The sequence below is a fragment of the Tubulanus polymorphus genome, chromosome 2 (genome assembly GCF_964204645.1).
Source record: "Tubulanus polymorphus chromosome 2, tnTubPoly1.2, whole genome shotgun sequence".
In the NCBI taxonomy this organism is placed as follows: Eukaryota; Metazoa; Nemertea; class Palaeonemertea; order Tubulaniformes; family Tubulanidae; genus Tubulanus; species Tubulanus polymorphus.
Genome location: NC_134026.1, coordinates 26,864,501 through 26,884,800, shown reverse-complemented (window position 1 = coordinate 26,884,800; position 20,300 = coordinate 26,864,501). Strand labels below are relative to the sequence as shown.

The window sequence follows — 20,300 nt, the reverse complement described above, 5'->3', positions numbered from 1 at the left end:
AAGGATCTACTCTCCCCACATCGTCAGGCTGGATTAAATAAGGTCTGATCTGCGACATAATCTTCATGTATCCCATTTACAGTATTTGTGGCGCATAATGTGCATCAATGAAGTCGCAGGATAATAGATTATATTAACCCTTTATCATCATAGTCTCCTCAGACTTCGCTGTACATGGCAAAAAAGCAAAAATATCCAAATCGATGGCTTAACCATAAAAGGTCATAAATCCTAAAGTGTCCAGGGAATAGCTGGAAGTTCTCCGTTTCAATCTCAAAGTCTGCCTGTAATATCTAATCTACGAACACTGTTTTTGAGATCAATTTCATATTCATGAAGATGGCAGCTCGGTGATAGAAATATCTTGCCATCGAAATCAAAATTCTAATTAATCATCCCTTAATTTGCTCCCATTAAACCGTACGTGATAATGAGACAAATTTATGAAATGAAATTACATTGCCATGAAATTTACAATAACAATTATCTTGTCAAGTGTCTCGAGAACAGATCCATAACAAGACAAATAATTGATTGCCTCCTAGAAAAATACAACGAGTAGATTTAGCGAAGAGAAAACATATGAAGAAGTACATACCAGCAATACCAATTACACTGAAATCCTGCTCATACATCAGACCATAACAGAGCACAAAAGTTGAAGTTTTACGTAAAAAATACCTAATTGATGAAAGATATTACCGAAACTAAAACTGTAAAATCATGAAATTGGTACGGTCTATCAGATTACTTATCATATTATCATATAGTAGCTATATTGAAAAGTGTTTTCAGCACCATCCCACCTATTTACAGCATGGAATTTAAAAGGAAAATCCTGTAACACAACACTTCAAATCAATAAGACAATTCTCATAGAGCCACAATCTGCCCACCTAATTTGTACTATTTCAAGAATTTTTTAACACGCGCGAGAGACAGCAGTTTATAAGAAGAAGTTCAGTTTGCAGCTTTTATTCGCTGACCAGAGATTATAGCGGCTCAGCAATGATGCATAGATACATGATCAATTCATGACGTAAATTGCCTGTGCTCAGCTGGGAGTTAGCATGTACGGCGATTCGAAATGGCATCAGTTTTCGTCCAGAGCTAGTAGAATATACTACTATCGCAATCTACACTGTCACCGACGGTATACTAGTGGTCAATACACAGATATAGTATTTGGATAAAACCGATACTGAAATATATGAAAGACTTCATAAATTAGCAAAAAATGAGGAAACTTAAAATTTCTGGAGGCAGAGAGTGCACTCACTGAGGAATCGGCTGTAATGATATTTGCATTTCGTTCCTCTTTCTCTATATCGTTACTAAATGCATGAAGATATATCTGAACAAGTGAGGTAGAATAAAGAGAAACATTTTTTAGATAACTGCGACTCATCTATCTGTAAATGAGCGACGCAGTAAATCGCAATAATTAATCTTTAGGAGACATGGCTGCTGAATTTAGCAGGTGTAAGAAATTGAATAAATCATTGAGCAAATGAGTAGTGACATCGACGCACTTTATCCGGATAATGAAACCATGTTTGCTACCCGAGGGGTATCAAACATGTATTGCTCGAAAGGAACAATTTCATTAAAAAAAAAGGACAAACGCTAAGATGAACTATTTACATAAGAATCGGATATTCTTGGGGAACCTTTTGCATTAACTAACAGGCCCGTGCCGAGGGGGTTCGGGGAGAGTGAACCAGGAAGTACCCTTCAAAAAGTCAGATTTTTCTGGATTTGGATACAACTTTCAACTTGGAACCTGACGATAATAATCAATCGCAGTGTGATGTGATTTAGTCCGATAATAACTTGCACATTTTGGGAAAAGGGTAAACTATAAAGGGTCAAACTGTATTGTTAAATAATTCCATAAAAGTGTTCAGTTACTTGTTAATTTGTTATTGTTGAATATTGGAGATAGATATTATAAATTAAACGAATGAGACATTGAGTTTGGGTTATTGAAAAATCATATTTAAGATCTGTCCTTCTTCAAAGTGTGCCTTTTCACGGTGAAAAAGTGGCCTTTGTCTTTAAACAGAAATGCCCCTCAAAATAGCTCGGTACGGGTCTGACTTCCCTGACTACCCGTAATTAAGCTATGCCAAGGTCGCCAAAAGGATCATCACTAAGCCACACATTCATTGGCTGGCGTTAATTGGCAATTAGTGGACTTACTTGGCCATCTCAAATGTCTCAAGCTACACCATATGATTGGTCAGATAAACAGACTATGAATTAGCTTACCATTTGGACATTGTTTCATGATATCATTGATTATATCTATTCAGAGAACGAAATCGTAAAAGCTAAAGCAATCACAGTGAAGTTGATCTAATTCACAAAAAAACTTGTACTTGGCATAAAATCTTACAAGGAAAGCAATATAAGAAATTGAAATACAGGAGAGACACAAGTCATCACTAATGGGTGTGCCTTCAATACTACTTCAGTTACAAACACAATACGATTCAATTGACATCACAAACATCAATTCTGATAATATGCCTTTCACTTTGGCAAAAACAATAGCAAGTACTCGATCATATATTATACATCTTAAAACAAACATTAACTGGAGAAATTTTTTTGTATATGAAAAATGAAATCTACACTAAAACACTTGAAAAAAATTCTGAAACCTGAATTATTTCCTTAGATTCATTGTCACCTCCAAGTTAATAGTTCCCAGAATTTGATTACCATTAACTGTACATATCACTGTGACAGTGAGAGGCTTGTGAAGGTCTAGGGGAATCTCTTAAACCAGAAAATCTGAGATGGATTTTCCCGCTTTTTCAGGTGTTAAATGGCAAACTTTCCTAATTTATGACGTTACGGCTTATTCTAGTAGCTCGACCAAAAATAGGAAGGGGCAAGTCTAGAATGTATTAACAACAGTAACATTGAGAGAACTGCCGGTAATGTTGATGATGTAAAAAATACATTTAGTTAAGTGACGTCTATATTGATATTCATGTGGAAGCTGACCTTAATAATATAGCGGCTTACAGATCTGTGAAGTGGATGTAACATAGCCAGAAAATTGAGTTGACCGAAAAATCGATTTACACACGAGAAAGAATATCTATCAGCCATCTCTCGGCAGTGTGAGAGAAACTGCGGCAGAGAATGGACAAGTTTTAGCAGAATAATCATCAATAGCGTACTGTCTACCTCTCCCTCTCTCTCCCTCTCTCTCTCTCCCTCTCTCTCTCTCTCCCTCTCTCTCCCTCTCTCTCCCTCTCTCTCCCTCTCTCTCCCTCTCTCTCCCTCTCTCTCCCTCTCTCTACCTCTCTCTCCCTCTCTCTCCCTCTCTCTCCCTCTCTCTCTCTCTATATATATATATATATATATATATATATATATATATATATATATATATATATATATATATATATATATATATATATATATATATATATATATATATATATATATATATATATATATATATATATATATATATATATATATATATATATATATATATATATATATATATATATATATATATATATATATATATATATATATATACACAAACCTTAGAATACCGCTCAATTTCACAGCATTATTAATGAATAATTAAATTAACCATTAGTGTGAAACATTTTCAGACAGGTTGGTTATATATGTGTGTGTGTGTAGTAGCATAAATGCGAGAATTTCCAACCTCGCATCAAAACTCTACGCAATATCGATTACCACAATTTGATTCTTAGCGTCTCAGTAAAATAACATCCTCAACCACCGAGCTTTACGTGTATCGAGGTGTGTAAAGGAACCATCTGGCGTTTCATAGAATATAACATCCTTTTTTCACGACATAAAGGAAGAGATCGCTGGCGGGAAAATTATTTTCAACACTCTTCGAACAATACACAGATGCTGAAGATGAAAACTTCAGTAAAACAAGCTTCATTATCCCCAATGAAGCACCAAATGGAAAGGTACCAAAAAGGTAATCAATCACACCAATGAAATTTTCTATTTTCGCATCAGCGCAGAACACGTCCTGCCATGTTTTAGTAGTATCTATGGTAACAACATTGCTTGGTACTTGCCATTACTTTTTACGCTGGCAAACAGCCCCGGTTGCAGGCTATTATACCAGCGAATGTGAAATATCTCATAGATCAATGAGACATGCCCTACAACGATCCAATTAATATATACATAATCACGGATCATTTGAAGCCAAAGCTTCTTTTTGATATACTACCAATCCATGCACATAGTTCATATTTCAAAAGCTTGAATACGATATCATAATTAAGCGGGGGACTGCATGGCAACATTGCAGCTCTGAAATATTTTTCTCTTTGCGTCATCAACTTGTTCAAGTTGAAGTCAAAATGTTTGCGATATGTCATTTTCAATTTTGTATACTTGATAGAGTTCAATCAATTATGCATGAAGAATAGACCGATACGACTGTTCATAGTGGAAATATACCACCTCATCACCGGTTCAAAAGGTGATATTATAGAGAAAATGTGAAAAATGAAGCGTTTATCCACATCAGATTATGTTGAAGAATGCCGGCCATGATAAATATTGGCAATGATCAATCAAATGTAAAGCAATAACCTTTCACTGCGCACAAGTTATACTTCATCTCTGATAGGTCACATCCAACCTGACTGCAGTGAAAAGATACTTCAGATATGCAATATTTCCGGCAATTCCCACCACAATTTCTGTTATAGACGAAAACATCTAGCTTCACTCTTCAAATCCTTCGTAGCTGATGATGATATTTCGATAATGTTTTTTTCTTTAAGGGAGAATATGAATGCAATTTGATCTAATTCATCTTTAACAACTAGCATTTAACACAGTATAGATACCCCAAATATCTAACAGTACTTTACTGAATAACACCATGAATCATGGAAAACATAGGGATACATGATATAAGGTACTGCTATTAATTACACAGGTAACAAATCTCAGGTTATCTGATCAACATATAAACTAATAACAATTACACATATATCATATCTATTCATGTATATAATTAAATATATAGATGACGATGAGAGAGGAGAAGCTAGACTCATTCATTATTCATTGTTCCTGTCAGCCATGGGTCAAGCATAACACTCACATAAACAATGCAAAATATCAATAGTAATTACAGGCAGTCTCAGTACTTGATTTGATGATTAATTAATACAGATACCAATACAGATCACCAGCTTAGTTCGATTAATAGACCAGGAAACATTATTGAAGTCAGAAGAATATTATCATTATTTCGTATATGAAACAATAAGGCCCCAGTAAGGATGTAACCCTTGAACTCTTCTCATGTTGCTGGTCAGAAATTCTGATGTTCCGGTTGCGATATTCATCTCTGTACGCACTTCACCGATAGAAATTAAATTTCAGGGCACATCCAGGAGGACATATTGTAAAACTTGTAAAAGTCCATCAAACTTTTGGTAATTAAAAAATTGGTGAATTTTAGTACGGGAGTGTGTGTGCAATATTGCCCCTTTTGGGATGTGACAAGTTCTCCTAGATTTGCCCTTGAATTTCAGCTAAAACTAATTCCATTCAGTTATAAAAGATACCTAGACATACATAAACTGAAAGTTAGGTATTTTTATTACTTTAGTAACTGTACTAACTGCAATGACAATATATTACATCATTTATATTACTGTGATATCAACTTCAATTTAGACTAATAATAATATTGTACGTAGAGTTTTATAGTGATTTACACGGCCAATGTGACAAGGGGATGCCTTATTCTAGCTTTTATGCGATGTGGAATGCTGATTAAACCAAGTTGAACATGCAATGCAAGTATCAATATCACCATATAGCTGTCTTAATTTCCTCTCTTTTAATCCCAATTCATTTTATTCATGAAACTTAGCGATACCAGAAACAGCTCAAAGATGTGATCTACTATGCCAACAAAAAAAGAACAATCAATTCGAAAGCCCATAATACCGTATATCTTAGCATTTTTGTGAAGAGTCAAAACCATTAACGAGAGTATGTCTGTTTAATACCAGCAAGTTCGATAAAACCTAAGAAAAGCAAGACAAAATCCAGTTCAATTGATTGTTAGATATTTCTGGCCACGAGAAAATAAAAAACGTTTCCCTTTTTTCATTCTTATTTCGTTATGGGGAACTAGCTGGACCGAAAGCGTACACATGATGGGTTTAACCTCATTTGTGTTTTTATTTCTCTAAGGAACAGGAATGCATGCAATCATTTACCAACTAAATCACATGCTGTCGATCTGTTTTCAGGTTCTTATTAATTAAAACATGCATATTTCATGGCTACACTCCCTTGCCGCATTAACTTCTTGCTACCTGTGAAATTCACTTCAGATGAAGATCCACACTGCATTTCATCCGGCGTTCACCGCAAATTTATCCGATGTTCTTTCATCTTATCCGTGAAACAGAAATCGGCAATTTAATTATTAGAACATGACTAGTTCGACCAAAAATTGCCTTCCTGCTCATATCAACATTCCCTCAATCTCTACTGATTGAAGCGTCTGCGTTCAACGGTTCGATAGTTGATGGCGATCCAGAGAACCCAATAATTACCAGTATAATTAAAGATCAGATGTTTCTTTTTATACGGCGTTCATACCGAGGTGTGGTATACATGGGTGTGGCAATCGGACAATGCATGAACGCATGAAAAGGGTTGGCTTCTTTTATGGTAGAACTTTATTGTCAAATTTTAACAATAATGATATCTAACAGTAGCACTTTCATTGTTTAATATCGGTCTATTCCACCAGTACTCAAATACTGACATTTAGATGTTAAGCCAACTATTATTGAAATGGATTAATGCACATAGATTGCAATTTCAGCAACATTAATGGTAGTCGCACATAACGGCAGTAGCGACACTTCAAATACTGCGCCTATCAACAAGTTTGCATAGTTAAAAGGACTAGCTAGCTAGTCATAATCAGTGGTTAAACACACATCACCTATACAGAAAACACCTATAACATTTCCCAGCAGTAACGTATCAGCTTTCAAACAATATCTCATCAATGTCTCATCAATATATATATATATTGAATAAGATTTACGCAACCATCGTGACTTCTTGCGACTGAAATACAATATGAGCTAACAGCATTTTTCATCAACATAGAAATTCAGGTCGGTTTAACGAGAGCCAATTTAACTTCAACGATAAAACAATGCACGAAAGATGGTTAATTAGAGCAAATAATTGCAAGTTAAGATTAAGAAAAAATCAGCGTCGACCAATCATTGATAGCCGTATGATAAGCGTAACCAATGAAAATATCGAATGAATCAATCGACGAATTTAAAACTGTTTACATGAGCTCATTGTATATTTTTATGATACTTCTGAATGCAGCGGGTATCATTGAAACGATGACTCCGATATACACAACTATTCCATCCAATATGTCATGTTGCTAGGCAACAGTCAATCAACTGGTACAATTTGGCTAGTTTATTAGCATTTTCTACATGCTGTTTTGTTTCAGAGATATGAAAATCAACTGTCTTATACGCGAGTCTTTAAAGCACGTGCAGGGATAAGATGACCGATATGCGCAGGCATGAACGACTATTGCTCGGGTAAATTCAACAAAGCTCAAATAATTTTTTTCATAATCAGGTTACGCATGAACCGTAATTAATCAGCCTCCAGTAGCATTCCAAGGTAATTTGAGCTGAATCGCATTAAAACAGTAGACGATGTTATCTGAAGGGTAAAGAGCCGCGATCGGCGCAAGCATTTCCATTTCTGGCCTGGGCTGACGTTCACATGGGTACTTAATGGGCCCATGCCTATTTGGCCCGACCAAAAATGTCAGACCAAACCGGCGCGGAGGCGCAGTGGCCGAGTGGTCTAAGCCGCCGGTCACTGGTCTTGTCAATCCAGGATTTATGGGTTCAAACCCTGGTAGCGACAGAGTTTCTTCGTCGAATGTTCTTTCTCTGGTCTCTCCCCCATTGGGAAAAAGAAACATCGAACCCACTCATAATGCCCTGCGTGGCGCTTAGCGGGTTGAGGGTGTTAAAAAAAAGACCTAACCGCATTGTAGCACAAGAAAAATCATTGCGCGAGAATTGCAACTTGACTTTGACACATTATCTAGAGTCCAGTGGTTTACGTATGTGAACATGCTTCCTAATAGGGCACGGGCCATATTTGACCCGGGCCTGATCCGGATGAATTCGGCCCAAACGTCTCCATTAATCCAGGCTTCTACCACTAGTTTACTGTTTGCACTGCTTTGTGAATCTCGCGATGAATTTGAGAGAATACGAGAGATGACTGTCTCAAACCTAATAATATCGTGGTTATCCATGGCTTATGTTGACATCATCTCTAGAGACATTTTGTAAATTACCCAGTGATAAAGTAGGGTGTAGCCATCGATAAATGGGTGGAAAAGTTCTTTAAAGGTGATTGATCTTCCCACACTATATATCGTGTTCATTGCCTCATACCACAAATAAAATACGGTAAATAATGATTATTGATCTTCTACTCAAAAATATTTCGAGGGATCATAGTTTCAAGGTTTCTACATTCATCGTTTAATAAAAACCGCATTCGTTGCAAGTAGATGTTTATTTATAAATTATCAGTGATAAGTTTATTTATAAATTCTAAATATTATAGGCTTTCAATGTTCTCCATATGGTAGAATTTTAAAGGGGCTGCACTCATTGTTTTAGTGTACGACATCGTGGCTGATGAAGCAGCGAGGCTTTCGATCCCCCAAAAAATTATATCAGCCAAAAGAAATATTTAGCCTAATTTTGATGTAATCTTCTATTTTTCACATTAGCTCTCAATATTTCAAAGCGATTATAAGCACTGATAGAATATTAACATTTCTGGTAGGGGGCAGAAGATTTTTACTAGGGGTGGCTGATTTTCAGAGAGGTGGATGTAAAAATGAAAGGGTGGACACCGCTCTAAAACCTGTTGTGGAGAACACTGAAAAGTCTATAATAAGACTCGAAAAAGACCATCATACATGTCTTTATTCACTCACTTCTTTCACCTTCAAAAAGTATGCCAACATCTATCGGAATTTCGACAGATTACATGATTCCCAAGGAATCTACCACTCCTGCCGAGAATTGATTTAATCAAAGATGGAACAGAGAAAGGGATAGTTGGAGCAAATCATTTCTCTCAGCACGGTGTGTATTGCGTAGTTGAGGTGTTTCAGTGTGGGTACATATTGGTCAATACGACGTTATAACCCGGGTACTGCAACCAAATTCAATCAATAAATCACGAGCTCCGTATACAGGTGATGTAGACTTGTCAATATCAGTAAACCCGTAAGCTCAGTGCAATCATCTTCAGTCTGAACGACACACGGCATTCTCAAGAAATCTCTAAATATTGCGCAGACTGCGTTATCATAATCTCTAGATACGTATATATATATTCATAGCACAAGACCATGAACGCTTCTATATTTCAGTAATTATTCAATTATATCAGTCAATCTTGCCAATCTTGGCCTATAATCAATACACGTTGTAATTTCAGTACAAATAATATAATTTTCAGTCATGATACATTGAACCAGTGACTTTCCTTAATAATAGGGTAAGGACTATTGAACTCCAGAAGCCAGGGCCTCAAACAGTCGTGCATTGATCCCATTTTGATCAATCTGATTTTAAGCCAATTTCTTGAAGTTTCTAATCCGTATGGTGAATACTAATAGCCCAGTAGTAGTATAGGTGTCCGATCATTAGCAAGCTAATAACACATCATTAGCGGCTTGTATCTAGTTTCATCAGTTTCTTAGTTACTAGTTTCTTGCAGATATTATGTGCACGTCTTTCTGCCAGTCAGAAGCATTATCAAAGCGAAACGATAACTGTATTATGCACTGTTTATCAAAAAATGGGACTAATATGCAATCAGCAGAAACAGTTATCAATGTTAACAACATGAATGTATCATATTACCCCCAAACCCATCAGCGTTAAGAACCTTTCTCTTGATTAAAACCCATATCTTACATTTATTTACACATTTTATACCACTGATTGGGTGTTTTTTTATGAACCGCAATCTGAGGGCATTCAGACGTTGGGCCTCTGATTTTCAGTCAGCATTCTCATAATTATCTTTTTTAATCTCATAATTATCTTATTTTTTTTCAGGCCACAAACAGGGCTTCGCATAAATAATGGCACTGAAAGCTTGAAGCCAAAAAATTCAGCAGAATGTAAGCTATGTTGAAAAATTTTGAAATAAAATGTGCAAAATTCCATAAAATAATCAGTATTAAGCGCACATGCAATTAATGAAAATTCAAACAAGCTGTTTAATTCATGTGAGTAAAATATTTCCCCGATCAAAACTTGATCCATTGAGTTTCCATGCTTAAGTATCATTAATTTTCCATTTCAATTAAAACATTCTTTCATCCGCGAGATACTGTGCCAAACAACGATGAAGTTTCAAGAATGTAGACATTAGGTAGCCTAATGCACTTTTTTAAACAGAGTTTTTCCAGATGAAGCTACAGTACCAAAGATATCATAAGAAGAGAGTTGTGGAGGAGCCGTGTTAAAACCTACGGAGTCAAATCAGTAAAAGTGAAGATAAATAATACTTTGAAGGTTCATTACTTATGCATAGTAGCTTCATTTACCTGATGAAGCTACGATACACTAATAGCGAAATCGCGTACTTTGAATAAAATCTATTTAACCTTCAAACTATAATTTGTTTTCACGTTTACCGAAAAGAAACTTCCCCAAGGCGACCGATCACCAGAAAATCTGCTGATAAGTTCAAAACTTACTTTAAGCGCTTCGTAGAGTCGGATGATATTCGGGTGCCGTAATTGAGCAAGTATTTTTCCTTCTCTGTGGAGATTGACACGAACATAATCCTCCTTGATTTTTCTCGAGTCTATAATCTTAATTGCTACCTGCAATATTAATCAAACATGTCTTTCGAAAAATAGGCTTAAACCCTTAACCTGGCGATCTATTGATAAGATTAGATCCCATACCTACAAGATTAAAATATTATAGAAAATCTTCCTAACAATTCAATTATCAACACGCCTATCTAAATATTGTATTTGGTAACATTATATATACAGTCAATAGTAGTAGTGCTCATTGGTAATTTGAATCAATATTGGGAAAAAATGATAATTCATCTTGAGGGAATGATACGTAAGCCTACATTTGAAAACAATGGGGAATTAAAATTCATCAATAGATTAGGAGGAATTATTGATAACAATTTGAAATGGAAAATATCCATGAAAACTAGGCCTACATCAGAACAGCGTCGGACACATGACACGTTTGTATTAAAAATTGAATTTTTTTCCAGCAATAATCTCGTATAAGAATAGATTGAATTACGTTTGGAAATAATCAAACGTGATATCCCAAAACCCATCATATACTGTATAAACAATACGTATAACCCGCGCACATTCAAGATATTGCTTGTGCAGTATTCCCATGCTGACACTGACGAATTCAATTCCGCTCAGATATTCAGAATATCCAATGAGGAATATTCGCAGTAATGTTGTATGCAGCAATAGAGGCTGATGGATGTCAGTAAATGTATTGGAGAAAATAGTCAATACGACTACGACTGTGTGCATGGTGGTGTTGGTAACTCACTCACTCACTCTGTCTCTCTCGAGCACAATGAGCATAAAAGCAGCTATCCCCGCCAAACACATATAGGCCTACAGGATGCAAATACTCTCCCTAAAAAAAACTGATTTCATTCAAAGTCTGTTCAGTTCTGATGCACAGAAACAATGGGCAGTTGTTCTACTATTTTCTTATGGCAGCATCACATAAAATCTAAATCTAGATATTTTGTGAATTCTAACATATCAACACTCATTGGTTTATGAAGAGTGGTTGCAATGAAAACCAGGCAAAGGCTCAGGCAGATACCGGAAAGTAGATTAGGATACTCCAATCATTTGGTGATACAGTACACGCAATATCTATACACAAATATAAAAATGTCGACATAAATTTGATGAATATTGATTAAAATGTTTAATGTTATTGAATCCTATCAATAGCTTATCATTTCAATTGTTTCATGGTCAGACCATTCACTCTTCATGATAACTCTCATTCATATGAATATATATGGACAAGAAAGCTTTTTCATAAAGTGATGGGCCCCTATCAAAGAATAGTTTGCGAAAATTAATTTCTTTTACAATGTTTGAATGATAGAATGTGATGGGGCAAAAATTCTCACCTTGCAATTAGTAACACCATGGGTTGCAAGCTCCACTCTGGCAAAATTCCCTTTTCCCAGCGTCTGCCCTTCCATCACATAGCGGCCGAGGAACTGGATTTTCTTGCCCATTTCTCATTGAACTCAAGAATTCCATCTATCCTTCCCCATACTGTAAATTCCAACATGAATTTTTACTACTGTCCACAAAACAATGACACCGAATTATTGAATTCAACAGCATGCTTAGTAGAGTTAGGTATCAATGTTGTTCAGGCTAGGTTTAAGCTATGATAATAAAACTGTTAACATGGTCGATACTTGACCAACATACCACCGAACTACTGTGTCACCACCCCAGTCAGTAGTACTGCGAGACTGCGGGCAATCATCAGCATCAACAGCACACAGACAACCAGGAGCAGTACTGTGGTGAATCACTATATTTCACGCGATCAAATCACTTTAAATCCACAACTACATGATGAATTCACGGACGTGTGTCACTCGATGAAACCTTTAAACACCTAATCATAATGTTCGTTGAATGCTAGGTCGACAGTGGATGAGTTAAATGTGATAAAAACATGCTAGTTTAGAGAATTTCCAGCATCTCCATCCGTATGTGTGATCTGTCAAACATTCGGAAATCATCGGCAGTGCTGCGTCGTTCGGCAATGTTCGGTTTAATGATGCGTTGCTATTGGCTGGATGCTGACCAAAGTGTTGCAGCACCTCTTCAGGTTATCTTAGGCCTATATATAATTCGCTGACAATGTCAATCGGTTAATTATTTCACAACAACGAAGAAGACTTAAGTCTATTTCTCGTGGTTAAATCACAATTTATCTTGAGAGAGCCATTTCGGATTCGAATCAGATAATTTTAACGATGAAACAACACTTTCACATTTCTTCTACTGTTTCTTCACGTATGATACGTTGCCGTCATTCGAATAAACCACGTGGTGGTAAAATCTGGGACTCGACCCCCTACGTGTCCGCGTAGTAAAATCTGGGACTCGACCTCAAACGTACCATAGTTCTTTAGTTTACCGTAAGAGGTCAGCACAAGTCAGTAAAAGTGAATCGTTCGCGCGAACCGTTGATGCTACGTATCGCCGAAATAAAAGAACTCAATCATAGAACTCAAATCAAAATGCCAAAATATGGGATCAAAGACAATAGGAACAACAATATTGTACAAATCTTTTCCCAAGCTCTTTTTCCAATAAGATCTACTATCATTCAAATTTTCCAGGTTTTAAAGCGCTTTTCGTAAGATATGTAATCCATTAAGCATCCACATAAAAACGCAATAAGGCACAGTTTGAAATGTAAGAAAGTAAGTGTTTTAAAATTGGCTTAGAATTCGCTCCATGGGACCAAAATGACAGAATGATCGGTTGCTAGCGTACTGAAGTTTAAAACGAGTTACTCCAAAATTTGGTTTAAATCGCAGAGAGTTCTAAAAAAGTAATTTCAAAATGGGGCCAGTTTTTACGTCCGGTTCGAATATGGGCGGAATGAGGGGAATAATTTTTGTAGAAATCTTCTAATTTACCAAAAAGAAGAAGTAGAATCAGACCAGGGAGCTGAATAAAACCATCCACTTGTACGGGATTAATACTAAGAAAATGTGCTAGAAGATGAATAAGATCTTTTGAAATTACGCCCCAGTGATGTATATATAAATGTTGAGCTTAAACATATTCATTACCGGAAATAAGGTATCCTATTGTAAACAAACCTGAGCGGATGCTCTGAATGCATTGACCTCTGGGGCATTAGCGATCCAACGAACCAAATTGCTTATGGAAAGTGTACATTTTTATAAGGTTCGATGGGTTTTGTTGATAGAAAACAACAAGATCCTATACAACAGATGGAGTTTTCTCAGAAGTTTACATGGCAAAGCCCTTATAGAATACCTATATGTAGGCACTATAGGGCCTATACCATACCTTTTTCGATATGTTTCTTTGATAATGGCAAAACTGAATGCTAGAATATTGTATCTCGTCATTACTCCTTGATACCGGGTAGTTTTTTGTAAGGCACAATGTTACATGCAGTTCACAATGTCACATTTTTATCTTAATTTGTTTTTCAGCTCATTCGTGGAATTTTTTTATCTTCCATTCTCTTCCGATCAGTCACAGATCATTGTATGATTTTTACTGAATAGATTTTGAATACACAACATAGTCGGCTGCTGTAGAAAAACGGCCGCAAAACGGTGCGCAACGAAAGGAGTTCTGTGCCAGGCCTTAATGATATTACATGTATCTCGTTATACACGTGTATAATGTATACTAATAGATAAACAAAGTTGTTCTTCGATGTAGGTATGAGATATTATACAATCGCTCTTGATAATCAAAGAAACAGCGCCCTATTTTACATCTTAAGTTCTATGCGTAATTAATTTGCCAAACAGGCTACATATAGAATTTCATTCCGAATTGATAGCGTTGCGTTGCTGTGTGTACAGTGAACACATGATCATAGCAACGTGTGATCCATAACAGTGTATAATACGTATATAAACAGCGTGGTGTTGTTTCATGTTATTAGATTTGATTAAGGCGCCAAAATCATTTGGATTGCACGGTAACGACACCTACATATTTTTGAATGAACTAAAACGCGCGAAATTGAACAGGGAAATATCACACCAGTGAACGTTTTTGGTATAACGTCTACAACGCCTTTGAAAAGTTTATATGGACCGAAATATGGAGACCCTCAAAATCCAGCTCCGAGAGATAAGGAAGATAGTGATGAGGAAGGACAGTGGACGACAGATGTTTGAGGAAAGCTTTTAATGACCTACGTACAAATGGCCTTGTATCCTTTATGCATCAAATGTCTTAACGATACTCGAATAAATATATACCTGAAAGTAAAACTCAAATGCAAAACTATCAACGTGTCAATAGGAGAATCATAGACATTATGATAGAATGGACCCCTAAGGTGGAAAACTCCACGCTCTTTTATTCCTGCGTTTGAATGGATCGTATTAAAGGTGGCGCATATTTGGCCACTAGTGCATATTATATGATCCCCAGTGCAAATCCATCCGCTAGATCGAAACAGCGGTGACTCATCTTCCAGGTTTGCTTGTTCCAGCACAGGACACCTTAATCTACAACTACGTAAAAGAAGCCTGTTTTCTTAAACGCAGAAAATCTGAGACGAGTTTTGCATGCGTTTAATCACGTTTCGTATAAGGACACACACACAAAACTGACCACTCAGCCCCAAAATACACTCCTTCTCAGAACACAGTCAATTCGTAATCTAGGCCAATGCTTTTGAAAAGTTATTACAACAAAAATGAATTGTTCGGGAATGATTTCCATTTTTAGCAAACAAGTTTTCGACATGGCCATAGTTAATCTGAATCCGTGCATAGAAAACAAACGTTTATAATTGTTTGGACCTTCGAATAGCTGACCTTTTTAAAAACGGATGTAGTTAGGAATTTTTGGCCAGTTTGGTCACCTCAGGTATGTGTGTCATACGGAAATTCTATTCAATCGTTGAATAGTAAATGATGGACTTTATACCGATCTGCACGCTCATAGCTGGAGTTCATAATAATAAACGAGTTCTAAAAGAAGAAATTCACCGCAATGCACAATTTTCCGTGCCTACATACGTACATAGCCCCATAGTGCGCGCAGGCATTTCCGTTTTTGATAGCCTAGATTCTATACAACCGAGTTTTATTTGCCCAATGCATTATGAATATAGAACTGCAGGTAATGGCACATGTGGTTCGAATCAGAAACAAAACAAGGACCAACTGAGCGAAGTCTGGCTCATAGCGCTAGACGCAAATTCACATAATTTTGTGTAATTAATCAGCGGTCTAGTGGGTTAAATTTGCCCGCATTAAACAGTCTGACTCTCGATACGCCGGGATTGTTTAACCTTATCCATGCATGCATGAAAGGTATTAACTATTGCATAATAATTCTTGGCAGCGCGATAACTAAATACATATGCGGGAGTGTCATTATCAACAGTGATTACTTTCGTCTGAAATTTTAGCGATGGATTTGAGTGAGGATTTAGATATAGCATTTGTGAGCCAGGATATAAATATATTGTTGACTTCGACATGTTTCGACTCGTTCAGGTTACCATCCAAAGTTTCCGTTAAAAATCCCAGGGCTCGAAGCACGTATAAACAATCAGTTACTATGTCAAAATCGGCGCCACTTATGAAAGCAAACAAGCACATTCAAAACGAATGAATACCGGATCACCGAGAAACCCAAAATACGTCCTATGAATTTGACTGAAAAGTTCGGGTCACCCACACGGTCTAGGACTACATTTATATATATACATACGTGTGTGTCCTTTTCTTTATGCATGGCACCAAAAGATACGGAAATTAAACAATTCTTTTGGGATATATCTTGATAAAAGTTACTATCATGAGTGTTTTGCAATTTCCTAGGTTGTTAATCCGTATTAAAAGCTTTGTTGGACGTTCTTGTGTGACTAACCAAATACTAAACTAAAATTCGCGACCTAATTATAATGTCGTAACCGGGTCTTTGAGTATTCAAGTATGCTAAATATAGGCTTCCTCCTTGGAGTCTGCGATGAAAAGAAACATTTTTCGCCAACGACGGATTGTGACGAATTCAAATAATACACGTCACCATCAGAATGTGTCCAAGAGCCATAGAAATACATGTGAATACTAAAAATAGGACAACACCATTAACGCAAATCTCATCCAAAAACCCTTGACAATTGACTGTTTTGATCCCAGACTGGTGTGATCCCACCAAGCAGCTATCAAAACCTGACGAAGAAAACATGTAACTCAAAACGTTTATATCGGATTCATTGCAAAAGTAGACTTACTACATTATTATTGTATCTCATGTACAAATATGAAATATTATTAAAATCACAGTGGCTATCACGCCCAAGTACTATTTTGTTCGTTGGAATATTTCAATTTTATATTATATTTGTACACTATTCTCTCTATATTATTGTCATAATATTTTATACAACAGCCAAAACACATAAGTTATAATTATTCATTTTTGTGGACAGGCCACAGAGCACAATAAGTTAAATCTGTCATTGCGAAAGTTGCTCGGGTAATTTCTAAGGCTGATTATTTTGTTTAAATCACATCAATTGACAATTGGTCAACGTACCGAAACTGTGTACGGATGTATAAAAACACTGTACAGTGTATAAAAATCTAAAGCGTTCCTTTCACAATGACTTACTCTGGAAATCTTTCTTTTAAATATGGCAGCTTATAAAATACTAGAAATCTTTTTTTAATTTACAAAAGTTATATATATAATAGAAAATTATTTAACAAAAGTTATAACTTACATTTACAAATGCCTATGTGATATACGGGGGTTTTAATTTACATAATATAAATCTTTATGAATGAATATACAAATAGATGGCAGATGAGAGAGAAGTGAGTGATAAAAACAACGCAGCAAATACAATGCTTCCAATGCAGGCCATTAACACAGACATATTTACAAAAAGCCTGAAAGGTCACTTTCGGAACTGTTTGGTCGTTTTTATTTTTATCGCTACACGAATATTCAGAATGAAAAAAAGGTAATTGACTTAATAAATAAACTTTAACGACTGAAAAGAGCAGCCGAACTAAGACCTAGAATTCTTGGAGATGCATAGTTGTTTTTTTCGAACATAGATCATTGGTATGTGAGAATGAATGAATACTGTAGTGTCCTTACAGATTTTCTGTATGTACACCTGAATATATACAAACGCTACGTTGAGTCGCTATTTCACATTAAAAGATCCAATAGGATACGTGTAAAAGTTGTCACTGAGCTTTTAACGTTTTTGTCCTGAATTTTGGAATATAATATAATATATACACACGCATCGAGCGTAATACTTAGGTTATTGCGCCGAAATTAACGAACCCAAGCTCGAATCCAACAACCAGTCACTTTGAATCATTTCCGTCACCTCGGGTGTTGAGTAATCTGGGAACTCGAAGTGAGAATTAGCCGTTCCGGTCATGTCGAAATTAAAGTCCTGTTCGGCCAACTTGCCCAAGTCGAGATTATTAAGTTCCATCTGCCAGTTAGTGGGCAATTGCAATATATCCGTTAAATTGTCCAGGTCGGCGAGGGTTGGATTGTCCATTTGTTGGTCATTTTGCTGCTGGTTTAACTGATTTACCTGCTGCATCGGATGACCCACGATTATTTCCGATTTGATATGAACGTGTTCGCGAGGAGACGGTTCGGGCGTTTCGAAAATGCCATCCACATCATCGTAAAAACTGGATTCCGGCGTTGGCGGGTGTTCTGCCATCGGACTGCAGGGCACTTTGGCGGGTGGTGTCAGCTGACTGACCAGAAGAGGCACACTCTGGCTGGCTTTGATGCTTTCCCTGAATTTCTTATCGATAGTAAGCTTCAGTTTCAACTTATTGGCGACCTGACTATTATTTTGCACATACGAGGTCGCCGAGTTCGTATACGTTAAAGTATTGTTATTGTTATTATTTTGTTCTTGCACGAGTTGTTTCTTTCTATCTACCTTCGAGACGGTTGGCTTTTTCGTCACTTTTCCCGTATCCGGCTTGATACCAGTGCAAGATGGTTTCACTTTCTTTCGTGGACGATATTTATAATCCGGATATTCCTGCATATGTAACAGACGAAGTCGTTCGGCTTCTTCAATGTACGGTTGTCTCTCAGGCTCACTGAGAGTCTTCCAACGCTTTCCAAGTCTTTTGCTGATTTCAGCATTATGCATATCTGGCTGCACTTCGGAGATTTTTCTCCTCTCGATCTGCGACCATACCATGAATGCGTTCATAGGTCGCTTGACATGGTTGGTAATTTTCTTACAGTTTGTAGCATCGGTGTATGGAGTCGACGACCCTGGCGTGATAGACTGCGAACCAAATTCGGCGGCGTTATTCAGGTCAGCTTGATTATCCATACACATAGCAATGCTAGTCGTCGTAGTATTTGACATCGTCATTGCTGATACTGGATTGTTCATTGATTCTTCGGTATAATTTTCCAGTGACATCTTGTTTGAGGTTGACTGTGGTATCATTACGAATGTCCAAGTCTGAGCATATAAATAATAGTATTCCACGAGCGCATGAAGGAAGACGGTGTAAAAATTGGTCTAGCATGCGGTTTTCGTACGCTTATATAGACCAACAGACCACGTGACTAATGTATGAACCAATCAGCTGTCGCAAAACGCCTTCTTGATTGGTCGGATTGGCTGGCTGAACGTAAACAAGCCAAAGGTGCGAGTGAAATAGGCGTGGCTTAGCGAGAAATACCGACTGCCATGCTTGAAGATTTTCATCGCATCAGCAATTTTTTCTCGAATTTTGCAATTCTCGTTAAAGATATTTCACGAATTATCAATATCACAACATAGGTTGCGATCTTTGATGAGAATAACGTTGCTAAGTGTCCTGTCAATCCCTAGAAACTGATTAATCGACATAAGCCTAATACATCGAGTTTAATAATATGCGTTATATGGGGTAAATAAATTATACGCGGGATTTCTTGGAATCACATATCATCGCGGTTAAACGATTTACCCTGTACTCCAACGTGAAAAGTTCACATCAGTAGACTGGAAATGTTTCTTATAAACACTAAAACCATAACTATTTCAATCTTTAAACTATTTATATTTCGGGGAGATGTTGTTTTGGAGTTTGATTATGTTTCAAGGCGAGTGTATAATATACGCTGTTTTGATGGAAACGTTACTCTGAGTCTGATAAGATGAAATTACGATACATATATATGTATGTGTATACGTATAAATATATGAGGTGGTATCGGGGCGACTGGTAGATGAAATTTGGCCATGTTTACTGTGAATTGAAAACTGTGAGCACATGTGAAATACACCAGCTGTCGTTGATAGGCGGAGTTTATGAGTTCCGAAGCGAGTAGCGTAGTAATCTGAAAAACACGCGTGGCT

At 36.7% G+C, this 20,300-nt stretch overlaps 2 protein-coding genes across 2 annotated transcripts in view; both read right to left on the bottom strand.

The window, feature by feature from the left end:
• LOC141899118 (uncharacterized) overlaps positions 1–12,684 on the bottom strand; it is a 31,536-nt gene extending 18,852 nt beyond the window's left edge. The window contains exons 1-3 of the mRNA XM_074785271.1: positions 12,620–12,684; positions 12,307–12,457; positions 10,856–10,984 (exon numbers count right to left, since the gene is read on the bottom strand). Coding sequence (XP_074641372.1) covers positions 10,856–10,984; positions 12,307–12,417 — 240 coding nt within the window. The 5' untranslated portion in view covers positions 12,418–12,457; positions 12,620–12,684. The remainder of the gene's footprint in view (positions 1–10,855; positions 10,985–12,306; positions 12,458–12,619) is intronic.
• A 4,460-nt stretch (positions 12,685–17,144) lies between these two features.
• LOC141900018 (uncharacterized) lies at positions 17,145–19,448 on the bottom strand. Its single transcript, XM_074786712.1, has one exon. The coding sequence runs from the start codon at positions 19,398–19,400 to the stop codon at positions 18,225–18,227; it is 1,176 nt and encodes a 391-aa protein (XP_074642813.1). The 5' UTR covers positions 19,401–19,448; the 3' UTR covers positions 17,145–18,224.
• Positions 19,449–20,300: the final 852 nt, after the last annotated feature.